The 14,704-nt window shown below is 40.6% G+C and overlaps 1 protein-coding gene across 3 annotated transcripts in view; it reads left to right on the plus strand.

Annotated features, from left to right (window-relative positions):
- Nucleotides 1-14,169, plus strand: part of SPECC1 (sperm antigen with calponin homology and coiled-coil domains 1) — a 588,472-nt gene extending 574,303 nt beyond the window's left edge. For all 3 annotated transcript variants that reach the window (XM_073616875.1, XM_073616874.1, XM_073616876.1), the window contains 2 exons: nucleotides 11,873-11,932; nucleotides 13,115-14,169. In XM_073616875.1, the coding sequence (XP_073472976.1) occupies nucleotides 11,873-11,932; nucleotides 13,115-13,204 (150 nt within the window). In that variant the 3' untranslated portion in view covers nucleotides 13,205-14,169. The remainder of the gene's footprint in view (nucleotides 1-11,872; nucleotides 11,933-13,114) is intronic.
- Nucleotides 14,170-14,704: the final 535 nt, after the last annotated feature.

A 14,704-nucleotide genomic window follows, 5' to 3' on the forward strand; every position in this document is an offset into this window, starting at 1 on the left:
AAATCTATTTATTTTCGTATTCTTAACTAAAAAAGTACCTTCTATTGCTAGCAGCCTTTTCCAAATCTGTGCATGTGCTTATAATGGATGTGCGTGAATTATTTTTAGAGAATAATGATATAGTTTAGTGTCACTTTATGGCATACTTCCATTCTCTCTTGAAGAAATAGCTCTATAAAACCCAGAAAAAGATATATTGGGTAATAAACTGATATAATAAACCATATTATGTTTTACTGGATCTATTCTAAATTAACATTAAGCTCAAGCTAAAAGGCTAAATACATTAGTTCAAATACATATGTTTACTATTTTACTTGCCAACTGATTTGTAAGTCTGTACAGCAAATTAATTGATTTTTTAAATTCACATTTTCTGTATTATAAACTGTAGGTAAACAGGTAAAAAATGCCCAGACATACACTGCCACCTCTGCGCTCTACAGAATGAAAGATGACCCAATAGGAGCTGCCACTTAAAAATTAAAAATATATGAGCTGAATCCACCCCTCAATGGTAACGATAAATAGTGGCGCTATCCCCACTAACTGTGGGAGTGAGACAGGCGCTAGCGCACACCCTGATGACGTAGAGCGAGCTGGAAGTGCTCTGAATCACAGAGGCTATATGTATATGATGAGTTTAGAGTGACCAAACAAATGAACATCCTCTATTACTATAGCATAAACAATATACATAAATAAAAATATGTATAAACAACCTAATATAATGTGACACTATAACACCAGTGAATAAACAATGATAATCAGACAAGCAATATGACTAAAATGCAAAATGAGTGAGCTATAAATGATATTTACACCCCGTGACAGATGTGTGAAACTGGTATAATGATACCAGCACTGAAAGCTGGGCTGAAAGAATACATACTACAAAAATATATATTAAAAAATATATATAAATAACTAAACTAGAAAAAATAAATGAATATAAAAAGTGAAATACAGTCCACATAAACTGTGAGAGAATGAGGAAAAAATTCCAAAAGTGAGGGTGTCTCTAATCCGCTATGCTGTGATCCAAATATCCACCACACCTCGGTGACGTGATTCCACTCCCTTCTGAAGTTCAAACTCACCAGCTGTTAAGGCCCCCCACTCTCGTGTTTGGCCAAAAAAAGCCTCAACCCACTCTAATGGGGGTTAACATGCGACCATAGATATCCACTGCTATGTAAACCGAACACTCTCTTTCCAGCTAAGGTTCCCTTTCTGTTTAAACAATGAAGACCAAAACCACATATGATGATTTAAACAGCTGCGACAGGAGAGACAACTCACTGTGCATGGATGGCCCAAAAGGAGCACTGGTCTATCCTTTTGGGCCATCCATGCACAGTGAGTTGTTTCTCCTGTCGCAGCAGTTTAAATCATCATATGTGGTTTTGGTCTTCATTGTTTAAACAGAAAGGGAACCTTAGCTGGAAGGAGAGTGTTCGGTTTACATAGCAGTGGATATCTATGGTCGCATGTTAACCCCCATGAGAGTGGGTTGAGGCTTTTTTTAGCCAAACACGAGAGTGGGAGGCCTTAACAGCTGGTGAGTTTTAACTTCAAAAGGGAGTGGAATCACGTCACCGAGGTGTGGTGGATATTTGGATCACAGCATAGCGGATTGGAGACACCCTCACTTTTGGAATTTTTTCCTCATTCTCTCACAGTTTATGTGGACTGTATTTCATTTTTTATATTCATTTATTTTTTTCTAGTTTAGTTATTTATATATATTTTTTAATATATATTTTTGTAGTATGTATTCTTTCAGCCCAGCTTTCAGTGCTGGTATCATTACACCAGTTTCACACATCTGTCACGGGGTGTAAATATCATTTATAGCTCACTCATTTTGCATTTTCTGTATTGCAGTGTCAGACAGGTGACACACAAAGTTCCTAATTAACCAATACATCTTAGGGCCCTTTCACACGGACGTGTCCATGTAGGGGCTTTGCTTTGCTCAGCGGGGGATTGCTCCGTTGATCCCCGCTGAGCAGGCAATGACAGGTCGGTCTCTGCACACTGTGCAGGGACCGACCTGTCAGAGCACCGCTCTCCTCTATGGGGGATCGGATGAAGACGGACCGTAGAGTCCGCTTTATTCCGATCCGCACACGGATGGAAAAGTAGGGTTTTCCTCCATCATTAGAAACGGAGCATAGCGGAGACTGATGTCAGCGGATGTTCATCCGCTGACATCTGCTATCCCATAGGGATACATGTATGTCCATTTTTCATCCGAAAACAGATGGATGAAAAACAGACATACGGTCCGCCCGTGTGAAAGAGGCCTTACTTTTAAAGCATATAGCTTTCTATATTACCTGTCTGCTCCCCCTCCTCACTGGACAATGAATGTCTGCACGATAAGCAGGTGACCTAGGAAGCAATAATGCTAAACCTGGCACTGGCTGAATGATCTTACTGAATAGCAGAGGTTTGTTTGCCAGACTTCAGTAAAGAATCCTAACCTTCTAATGCCTGTGGCATGGGTTTGCATATATTGGTAATGTCAACAGAAGTAACAGCAATAGAAGAAGTAATATCAGAAAAGCTGGCCATAGATAAATTGAAAATCTGCAATTTCTATCCACCTATGGCACTCCTGCTTGAGAGAAGTTGATCCAACAATCTGCTTTTCTCAAAAGGGAGTGTTGGAAAATGTTCATCCAGCCAATCGACTGCAATGCTAATCGATGTGTTCTGATAGTGGAGTAGTCCCCACTGTCAGAATACAATAGAACAGCTGGGAGGATTCCTCCATTCACCTTGCATGTGTGGGTAGCAGAATTCATTTGTTTTTTTTTTATCGGCCTGCTGGCTGATCGGAAAAAAAAACCACCAATCTATGGCCACCTTAAGGGCCAGGAAGCACCTACTGGTTCAGTAGTGATGAATGTCACAGGGATCTCTTCTTCTTCCTTTTTTTTTTTTTTTTTTTCTTTTTTAATCAATGCATATGTAGATGGAGGAATCTCCCCTGTCGTTTTTTTTTTTTCCATAAAGGTTTTAATAAGGAATATGACCATTACAAGTGACACAATAAACAAGCACACATATCAAAATGACAAGGTGCATAGTACCATTCTAAGAAGCTGTGTTGGGGGTCGCAGGCAGGAAATGAGACGGGCCCAATAATCCAAAGAAGTGAATGGCCCCACATACTATACATAAACAGTCTAGGGCTAGTAAACAGGAACTGATGAATTATGAGAGACCGTCAAATCAAGTGAAAGTAAGAAGCATATTAACGTGAGCGGAGGTCAATAAGGCCCCTACATGGTTCTAAGTCCCATGGGGAAAGATACCAAAAAAAATATGGTCATTAAAGCAAGCAAAATGAACAAGTAAGATGAAGTCAAAAGAGGGGGGGCAGTAAAAAGTGCAAGACCCTCATACCCCACCTTGAAGCGCCTTAGCATAAGGCTAATTTATTTAGACATAGCACCTGTATCTGAATACCTAAACAGTGACTGAATCTGATTGGAAATAGTTACTGTTCCTCTGACAATTTTCCACCCCTTTCCTTTGATTTTCAGTAAATGTTTGTCAAGCCAGGTGGTGCCAATAGAGCCACCCACAGCTCAAATTGTCACCAATTCAGCAGGAATTGATGGAAACCACACAACACTGGTGTCAGTCTTGGGTAGAGTCCTGTCTTTAATATACAATATGCAAGACTTTGCTACAGTCAGGGAAAAAAGTATTTGATCCCCTGCTGATTTTGTACGTTTGCCCACTGACAAAGAAATGATCGGTCTATAATTTTAATGGTAGGTTTATTTTAACAGAGAGAGACAGAATAACAAAAAAATACAGAAAACCGCTTTTTAAAAAAGTTATAAATTGATTTGCATTTTAATGAGTGAAATAAGTATTTGACCCCTTTGCAAAACATGACTTCGTACTTGGTGGCAAAACCCTTGTTGGCAATCAGGCCAGATATTTCTTGTAGTTGACCACCAGGTTTGCACACATGTCAGGAGGGATTTTGTCCCACTCCTCTTTGCAGAGCCTCTCCAAGTCATTAAAGGAGTTGTAAAGGCAGAAGGTTTTTTATCTTCATGCATTCTATACATGAAGATAAAAAAACCTGTGTGGCAGCCTCCCCAGCACCCCCCAATTACCTACCTGACCACCTCCTCTCTCCAGCAATGTTCCACGATCCTCTCAGCCATCCAGTACACTCCTCCTGGCTGAGACAGAGCAGCGGCGCTTTTGGCTCCCGTGGCTGTCATTCAAAGTCAGTCAGCCAATCAGGGGAGATGGGGCGGGGCCAGGTCAGGGCTCTATGTCTCAATGGTAACACGGAGCTCTGACTCTGCTTAGGTGACAACCTGTAACAAGCTGCTGGCTGAGGGACACCCAAAGGAGGGAGGGACTAGGAGCAGCAAAGAGGGACCCAAGAAGAGGAGGATCTGGGCTGCTCTGTGCAGAATCAACTGCACAGAGGAGGTAGGTATAATATGTTTGCTGTTGTTTTTTTTTTAAAGCAAGCCTTTACAATCACTTTACGGTTTCCAGGCTGACGTTTGGTAACTCAAAACTTCAGCTCCTTCCACATATTTTCTATGGGATTAAGGTCTGGAGGCTGGCTAGGCCACTCCAGGACCTTAATAATAATAATAATAATAATAATAATAATTATTATTATTATTATTATACACGATTTATATAGCACCAACAGTTTACGCAGCGCTTTACATGTAAAGAGGGGGAAAGCACAATTACAGTACAGTTCAACACAGAAGGGACAGCAGGGCCCTGCTCGTAGAGCTTACATTCTAAGAGATTACATTCTAAAGGAAGGGGGTTGTCGTACACAAGGTAATAGATGCGGAGAATGATTTGATGGGAATGTTTTGAGGACAGTTGTTAGGCGGGTGTGGGATAGGCTTCCCTTAATTAGTAAGTTTTCAGGGATCTCCTAAAGGTGGACAGGTTAGTGCTTGATCGGATATACCGGGGCAGGGAGTTCCAGAGGATGGGAGAGGCTCTGCAGAAGTCCTGAAGGCGAGCATGAGAGGAGGTAACAAGGGAGCTAGAGAGCAGGAGCGGAGGGAACGATTTGGGCGATATCTGCAGATGAGGTGGGTGATGTATGCTTGTATGTTGTGGTTAGCATTTTGAGTGGGGTAGGGGAAGCCAGTGAAGGGATTGGCAGAGAGGGGCAGCAGTCACGATCGATTAGTGAGGTGTATTAGTCTAGCAGCAACATTCATAATAGACTGAAGGGGGGATAGCCTGCGTAAGGGTAGGCCATTAAGGAGAGAGTTGCAGTAGTCAAGGCGGGAAATAATTAAGGAGTGAATAAGTTGCTTTGTTGGTGTCGTTAGTCAGGAGGGGTCGAATTCTGGAGATGTTGCAGAGGTTAAGGCGGCAGGATTTAGCCAGTGATTGGATGTGGGGGCTGAAGGAGAGGTCAAAGTCAAGGGTTACACCCAGCACCCAGAATCATTCAGATGTTCATTAGCAAACTTTAGACAGGGTCTGTACATGTGCTTTCTTAAGCACGGTGAGCTTGCGGGAGCTGCAGGATTTCAGTCCTTTATGACGTAGTGTGTTACCAATTGTTTTCTTGGTGACTATGGTCCCAGCTGCCTTGAGATCATTGACCAGATTCTCCTGTGTAGTTCTGGGCTGATTCCTCCCCTTTCACATGATCATTGAAACTCCACGAGGTGAGATCTTGCATGGAGCCCCAGACCGAGGGAGATTGACAGTTATTTTGTGTTTCTTCCATCTGCGAATAATCGCACCAACTGTTGCCACCCTCTCATCACGCTGCTTGGCGATGGTATTGTAGACCATCCCAGTGTAGGTCTACGATCTTGTCCCTGACATCCTTGGACAGCTCTTTGGTCTTGGCCATGGTGGCGAGATTGGAATTTGATTGATTGCTTCTGTGGTCAGGTGTCTTTTATACAGGTAACAGGCTGAGGTTAGGAGCACTCCCTTTAAGAGCATGCTCCTAATCTTAGCTCGTTACCTATATAGAAGACACCTGGGAGCCAGAAATCTTGCTGATTGATAGGGATCAAATACTTATTTCACTCATCAAAATGCAAATCCACTTATAACTTTTTTTGAAATACGTTTTTCTGGATATTTTTGTTGTTATTCCATCTCTCACTGTTAAAATAAACCTACCATTAAATGTATTACCTGATCATTTCTTTGTCAGTGGGCAAACACAAAATCAGCAGGAGATCAAATATTTTTTTCCTTCGCTTTAGTCACTTGTACCAAACACCTTTCCTTTAGGCAGTCCTGGAGGAGTTTTACAACAAGAAGTGGATCAGTTTTGCCACAATGATCAGCAATCGGTCTAGCAGGCATTACCAATAATAATGTTCAGATTATCTCGACTCTCTGATTTTAACTTTTGATCTAGATGTCCATGTTTACCGGGTAAGGTGAAGATGGAATGTTTTTACTTCTCCTAAGAGAACTTAGGGTTCCTGTGTTGTCTAGTTTTGCACCTGTCTAAATCCCTTTGCAAATTGTACGGTTTATAAATATAGTATAATATCCAGGGGATCATAAGTTCTTTCTATTGTTAAAAAGCCCTAATATGTGTTAATGAAGTCATTAAAATCCAACAACCAGTTTAAATTTAGTAGTTAACACACCCTTGGCAGGTCACACCAGCACTGCAGGGGATTGGACGCACTGCGCACGCCAGGAAGTAGTTGTCCACCTTCTGCAAGTAGCAGCATGCCACAGACCCCCTGGGCTTCCTCTCACCATTTAATGCTTTACCATAATGTGAATTTAACTAGCAGGGGAATGTGCCAATTCTCATAAGCACATATTGTGTGCAAATATTTGTCTTCACATGAAAGCCAGTCATGCATAAAAAAAATTAAGGACTCTGCTCTGTAACACTTCATTCTGTTTATTTTAACAAACAATTCTATCCAAATAAGAAACAGCTATTGGTTTCCATTTGTCCAATGCACTATAGATTCTTACCTCATTAGTGCATATTGAGTTCTTTCCAAACATGGCCACCATATCTTGGGTCCACAAAGTGAAGGTCAGACCTTATAGCGGGCTCCTAGTGGAACCTAATGCAGGTTTCTTATTACTGCACACAGACAAATCTTTTAACTTCTTAGATCTGAATTTTTTTTATGAAACTAGGTGCCAATCGCCCTCTTTGCTATGAAGATTGGGGAAAGGGACGGTCAGCACATTTAAAGGTGCCACATTTATAAATTGGCCCAGTTAGAGGACAGGGAGATGTCTCATTATATGACATTCCTGTTGATCCATATGACCTTGTGTACCCAGCCTTATGTTTTAATCACATACTGTAGATCTTAACATGGAATAAATGCAATGCTTAATGCTCCATAAACATATTTTCCTTTGTTGTGCACATTGTGTCACTACTATGCTACTCTAAAACAACAAAGTTTTTGTTATGTATAGAAAAATTACCTGTCTGAACCAACTTTAGGGTATGTTTACACTAAACGCAGGTTTGAAACTGTGCGATTTCAGCTGAACACACGATTTCAAACCTGCATTTCCGTGCGAGTTTGGGGGCGATTTGAAAGCTATCTGTGCAGGTTCATGCACAGATGTATATTGAAATCGCCCCTGAAGTCGCCAAAAGTAGTGAGGTACTACTTTTGGAAATCAACGCAGTGCCGCAAAGTCAACATTGCACCAATTGGGAGAGTGCCGTTGCCTGCAATAGGCTGTGATTTGACATGTCAAATCGCGTCTCAAATCGCGCCAATGTGAACGGGGACTTAAAGCCTATCTCTAATCATAATGTATCAATATGTATTGTTGCAAGATATGCAGATGAGATCTCTGTATTTCAGGCTCCATTCACACTTGAGCTAAGAACCTTTTGGACATTTTTTTGACTGTGTGTGCAAAAATGTTTGCGTGCTTTGCTGTAGAGTTCTTTAACAATTGTTAAATGCCGACCAACGTAGTTTTTTATTTGCTTAATGTGTGCGTTCATCCTCTTGTGGCCATTGATCAGGCCACTATGCTAAACCACACACCAGAAGAAACATGCTGTCTTCCCATCAGGGACACTTATCCCAACATTAACCTCAGAGACATTTTGAGGATGACAATGAAGACAATGTATTACACATACAGTACGCTGCACTTGTTTCAATCTAAGGGCATAGAGGGAAGCCATCAAACACTATGTGAGGTCTTGTACATACGTGGTCCAGGACCGATCCCTGGAAAACTTAATTCCTCAGCAGGCCCTAGGATAGGGATCCAACCGCCTAGAAATGCAAGTCTACCGGAAATAAATCCACCCCTCTGACGAAACCCCCGTCCCTGGCCACTACCGCTCTTTACCATGAACTGGCTGCTCTTCTTTCTTTATGCAGATTTTCCATTCTATTGCTTCTTTATTGTCGCTATGGTTTTACACTTCACTCCCCATTAGCAATCACTGTAAAAACAAGCACTTGATTCCTTCATGTAGTGACCAAATCAGACTTTGTTGAATAATGGAACTTATTTACTGAAGTTAGTTTTTGACACATAGGTGATAGGTTCCATACAGTTCAATAATGCAGCATTTGAGACATAATCAACAACTGTTAGTAAAGTCTCTTTCTTAGTAATGCTTAAACAATACTTTAACGTACCAAGAGCTATGGTTTCAGCTGTGGCAGTGGCACACACATGCAGCTTTGACACTTCCCATGTGAATGGCTAGTAGCCTATCCTTTCTCCATGCTTTGGTCCCAACAGTTCAGGTAATTATCCTTTGTTTAGTAGCGACTACATCATCACATGTGTGGCCATCGCCCTGTCTTCCATGGAAAGTGACTTTGGGAACAACTTCCTCCCTAGTTCCCCCACAGTTAACCCCACAGTAACCAAGAATTAACCCATGCAGTACAATGCTGTAGGCCCTGCCTACCCACATATACCATCTATGTGTTGGCTGATATACAATATATAAAATCTACTTCAGAGCTGGGATTTCTAGTTAGTGAAACAGGGCAGCAATGCTAAACCTATAAAGTGTTTAATAAACTAATAACACCAACACTGCAATGTTAAACCATATTCTGTCAATTTTTGCTAGTGATTAATACCACAGTCTTGTATGTGTAACCTCGAGCGCACAGGCGCCAGGATACTTTATAAACAGTATGTCACTTAATCAGCTGAAGAAGAAAAATATGGCAGTCCATAATACTCATCTGAACTTGGGGTCACAATGGCTTGGGCCCTTCTCTGCAATTACAGCAGGTCTTTTTTTTATACAGAACTTCAACCCTTAATAAACACTGTAGTATGACTGGGAGACCATTCTCCCCTTCAAATAATGATTGGTTCCTGGAAAGAATTATTTTTCTTTTCACAGATTGACCGATTCCCACATTTCAGAGCTGTGAAAGTGTTGTCTCTGGACTGTCAAAGTAACATCAGAAACAGAGAAATGATCTAAGGCAACACAATCATTTTTATTTCCTTTTCTAGTGACTCATCTGTCTTATTGCGCTTATGTTGTACCATTAGGCATACTAAATGTACCTGTGAACTAGAATAAGATGGATCTCCGAGTCTGCTAAAATGAAAGGCAGCTCCCTGACATTGTCCTTTTACTAATAACAAACACTGGAATAAGTCAGTTTATTGAAATATGTCAGAAATAGGTGTAAAAGTAAAAAAAATATTGTACACCAGGCATTTGTTTCCATTTAGTTTTTTTTTTCAGTTTTCAGGAACTAAGACATAAAATTTAATGCAAAATGATTGCATTAATATACCTACCTATAGGTCAGTATTAGAGGCAATAGAGGCACCTCCGGCAATAAATGCAGCTCTGAATCTGTATGGATAGGTCTCAATCATCTTTGAACATACGGACAATTTTCCTCATACCTTTTTGCACAACAGCTTTGCCAGGTAGCATGGGAGTCATGAGTAAATGGCCTTTTTTTTATATCCAGTAACATTTTATTTTTAATTAAGATCTAGGCCCTGACTTGTCCATTCCAGAACATTAACATTTTTGTTTTTAAGCAATGCTTGTATAGGTTTGGCTTTATGCTTTTGGGTCGCTGTCTTGCTGGGAGCGGGGTTTTCTCACAAGGTTTAGGTTTCTTGCAGTAAAAAACACATTTTTTCCAAGATTTCCCTATGTTTTGCTGTATTTATTCTACTCTCCCAGACCTTCAAGGGTCAATTGGCAAGAAACACCCCCATGGCATGATATTGCCACCATTACACTTCACGGTGGGATGGTATATTTATGATGATGTGGCTTACACCACAACATTAGTTTAAGCCAATGGCATAAAATCTCACTTGTAATCTCATCAGACTAAAGAAGCTTTATCCAGCTGACCTCAGAATTTCACAAGTGCCTTCTGGCAAACTGTGGGTGTGATGTCATATGAAAGAAAAAGAAAGCTGGGAACCTGAAGGATAGGTGGATGGTGCCGCCCAACATGCGGGCAGGGTGTGTAACACAGAAAATAACCAAAGAAATGAAAAAACACAATTGTGTACACCCAAAAGGCTACCTCTTCACATTTATTAATCATTTGCAAAAATAGTACATATAAAAACAGCATAGACCATGTAGTGAACACTTCCCAGTCCTATCCCTCCCCCACCTCCCTCCCAGAAAACCCTACAAACCCCACCAATTCCCTCACCCCCTAGACCTATGAACTGCCTCACCAGGATCTCCCTGAGGAGCTAAGAATGTGTGGCTATCCCGCTAACACCTCACAGAGATGAAACAAACCCCTGGTGACTATACCTGCAAAGATAGTTACTTAAACAATGGAAATTCATACATCCACCCAAGCAGCAGAGAGGAGAGCACTGCACCTTAAAGCCACTATGGGCGAATGCAGTGCAATCTGACAGACGGCTGCACCTGGGGGATGTATGTAAAGTCTGATTAATGAAATTGAGCAGTAAGTCCACATCCAGTCCCGAATCTCAGGTAATGGTAAGTGCCTGTAGGTTCTAAACACACAGAAGATGTTATCCAGCAATCTGCTACAGTATATATCATTATTGAACATCTCATAAGGAATAAACGTGATATTCACTGCTTGCTCCGCTTGATTTCAAAGGTGAATGGCACAGAAATAGTCACTACTAGGACATAGCTTCAAAGGACAGGAGCTCAAACATATTTGGCAACATAATAGACATCTGATCCAGGCAGTACAAAACCACTGTGTCCCAGAACCTCTAGGTACCTGAATACCGCTGATATGGTTGGTCTGTCTGTGTATATATTACTCACTGTTCCAAGGTTTTTCGGCAGCCATTACATGTTGTTCCTATGGTCCATATTTCTTAGTGGAAATAGCCAGAGAACTTCACAGCCAATTTGTTCAACAGGCAAGTGCAGTGGAAGTCTTTACATATGTCCTGTAAGACTAGTATGGATGTTTAGTATCTCCTGTAGATAATGGCAACTGTTGATATCCTATAGAGCACAGGACAGGTGCAGAGCAGCGGGCTGTAGTAAAGTGGGATGATCCCGTAGCACTGCACACGAAAAGCCTCTGGTAAATCCGTCAGGTAAGTGGTATTATGTAAACGGGCAATGCAGGATGCAGTACATCAGGGGTGTGAGGGGTGCTGCTCCAAATGGATCCATATATGTTTTGTTCCGCCCCCGGAACTTCTTCAGAAGTTCTACTTTTTCAAAAATTGTGATTTTTCCCTTCTAAAATAACATACTACAGTTTTTGTTTACTGTATACCATCATTTTATAATTGCGTTTTCCAACTCACTCTTTATAATCAATTATTTTCTTTAATGAAAAACAAATATAGAGATTTAATATAGTCTTTCTGTAATAAGCTATCCTTTGTCTTGCAGAAAAGGAATCTAAAATTGGCATTTCAAGCTGCTGAAAGTATAGGAATAAAGGCCAGTCTGGTAGGTATAGCAGTTTTCCTACTTATACAAAAAATGACATGTTTTGGGGTTTATATAATAGTACATAAAACAAAGAGTTGTAACTCTACGCCACAATGCATATTTATGTTTCCTCAATAAGTACAGAAAGTTGGAATTCAACTTGTTTTTATTGGATGTTGCCATTTTGACTTCATAACTTTGCACTTTGTCATTTTATGTGCTCTGTCTTCTAAGAAAAGTAAGCCATGATTTGTAAAATTGATTTCTGAATTTAGAACTGGTTCTGCCATTGTACCTAAATTTCCTGTTCTGAGAGAGAGAATACTATCCATATTTCCCACAGTACAGGTTTCCTAGTTGAACTCTGACCCTTTGATTTTTATGTAGTCCAGAAACAGTCCTTCCTGGGAATGTGATCTGTAACTCACTACATGTTTACTTTTGACAATAAGTCAACTTTGCACAAATCAGCAAGGGACTGACAGGGCACAGACAATCAGCTGAATGATAAAACGCTCAAAAATATCAGGAGGATCTTTCTATATGGGCATATCAGAACTCAGGGTCTTTTATAACAGTACTTTTTTAAGTATTTAGAGCCAAATATGAGTAGGGAATGATTAAATCCCTTCTCTGTGTTTTTTTTCTGCCATCTGTCTCCCATTGGGGTGATTTCTTTTCACTTCCTGTCAGGTAGATCCAACAGGAAGTTGGAAAAAAAACTTTAGTCACCAGTAGTTCCCAAAAAATGTGTCACCAGTGGAACATTTCCCACTATTCCTGTTGTGGTAACAACTCAAAATGTTGGATTTTCATTACTTTCATTCCCAGTGATCAAAGGGGGGGGGGGTGAGTCTCCCCAGCAGGGTCACAGATGGCAAAAAAAATCCTGACCGAGAGATTTAGTTACATAGTAAATCAGATTAGAAAATTATACCTGTCCACTAGTAGACATTAACTTATAAACCTAAATCCACTAAACCCACAGTGATCCACAGGAATGAGCAGCTGTGTTTAGGGTTCTATGAATGCAGGTTTGTATTTATCCTTGTCAATTGGTTTGCATCAAAAGGCTGGAGATATTTTAATGTATAGCACTTTGACATATTTAAATAAATAGGTTTGTACATACTAGAAAAGGTAGGTACTTAGTCTTGCTATTCTGCATCTTTAACCTGCTAATTTTTTGTATAATTACAGGACCTGAATGAGTTGATGTTCACTGACCGTCCAGATTGGCAGAGTGTGATGCACTATGTGTCTCAGATCTACAAATACTTTGAGACCTAAAGGAAAGATTGTGAAAGAGCGATCACTACAAAGGAAGCACATATTCACTTTATCAACCAGGTCCTAGCTAGTAATACACAAATCTTCCTATTATGAGACCTGGCTTTCTAATGGGACTTTTCTGTGCACTGTGTTTACTGTTGGTGGCATGTGCCGCCATAAGTCTAGCAGCATCCCAGTCCTCATGCCAATGGCTCGGGTTTGCTACTGTGTATACCCCCCCCCCCCCCCCAAATATTAGAATGTGCCATATATAATCCAGTACTGCCACATAAAGTCCAGTGGAAAGTGCAGTTACTGACTTTGGGTCACCAAAACTATTTTAATATATTCTTCTTCTCCTTGATGCACACAGCTTTTCCAAACAAAGCCATGAAAAAAGATTTTTTTTCTGCTGGTCACAGAAAAGTTTTTATCACCTTTCTACAAAGTGGAACTTCTGCCATTTTAACTGTACTAATCATTTTGCTATACATGTACAATGGTTGTGGACTTTAGGAGGTGCCTGATTTTAGAATGCTGACCATAGACTTTTGGAAAAAATTAATTTGTACTGTTCCACCCAGCTAGCAGATCATTCCACAGAGGGTGTGAACGAGTTGAAAGCTTAATTTTCGGAACATCAGATGTATCCTGCATGAGACATGCACACCTCTCCAGGCTGTTCTGAACGCTCGCTCAAGAGTTTACTCTCACATTAACCTCTTCACTGCCAGCAGCACGTGGCAACAGGACCAACCAAGCATTTAGAATGGAGCTTGTTTTGTTAATATTATATGCAATGACCATAAAGCCAAGAAAGTCCATTTGTATAGCCAGGGGACTGTGATCACATACAATGGGACTTGCCAGCCAATGGCACCCATATGTTCTCTGCATTGTAGCATCTCACATTGTTCCAGATTGGGCGTGTTGTAACAAAGATGAGCGGTTAGACTTTTGAAATAAAATATAGCTAATATTAAGTGTTGGAATACCTCATTTCTGTTTGTCAAGCTAATTATTAGCACAAGTATGCATGTCAACTGGTTTCTTTAAGTTTGTCAAAAGAAATGAAATGTGCGGAATAGACCCACACTCACAGAGCAAACACTGTATTCTGCAGAATGGGTCCAGGTGGCATATTAGACCAGGATTCAAGCAGCAGTGATACATATTACTTCTGTGTTCTGCTCTTTCTTGGCCAGTTATTGACGCAGCTGTGCTATGACCTTGCAGAAATAACATTGCGTTTTTAAAGGGAATCTATAATGCTTTTGGGTCTATTGTATTTTACTTGCCTTTTGTAAATATCTAATTAAAGTATTGAACATAGATGATATCAGAAAGCATTGAACATACAGTCATGTGAAAAAGAAAGTACTGAGCTACACAACTCTCTCCTCAGCATCGCCCTATTCCTAGCTGATGCCTTCATACCCCCTTTTCTTATCCACAGCATTCACTTCTGCACTTTCCCATCTCCCACCCCTGCTCCCAACTTCCCCTCAACAACTCCTA

Source organism: Aquarana catesbeiana, linkage group LG02 (genome assembly GCF_042186555.1).
Source record: "Aquarana catesbeiana isolate 2022-GZ linkage group LG02, ASM4218655v1, whole genome shotgun sequence".
In the NCBI taxonomy this organism is placed as follows: domain Eukaryota; kingdom Metazoa; phylum Chordata; class Amphibia; order Anura; family Ranidae; genus Aquarana; species Aquarana catesbeiana.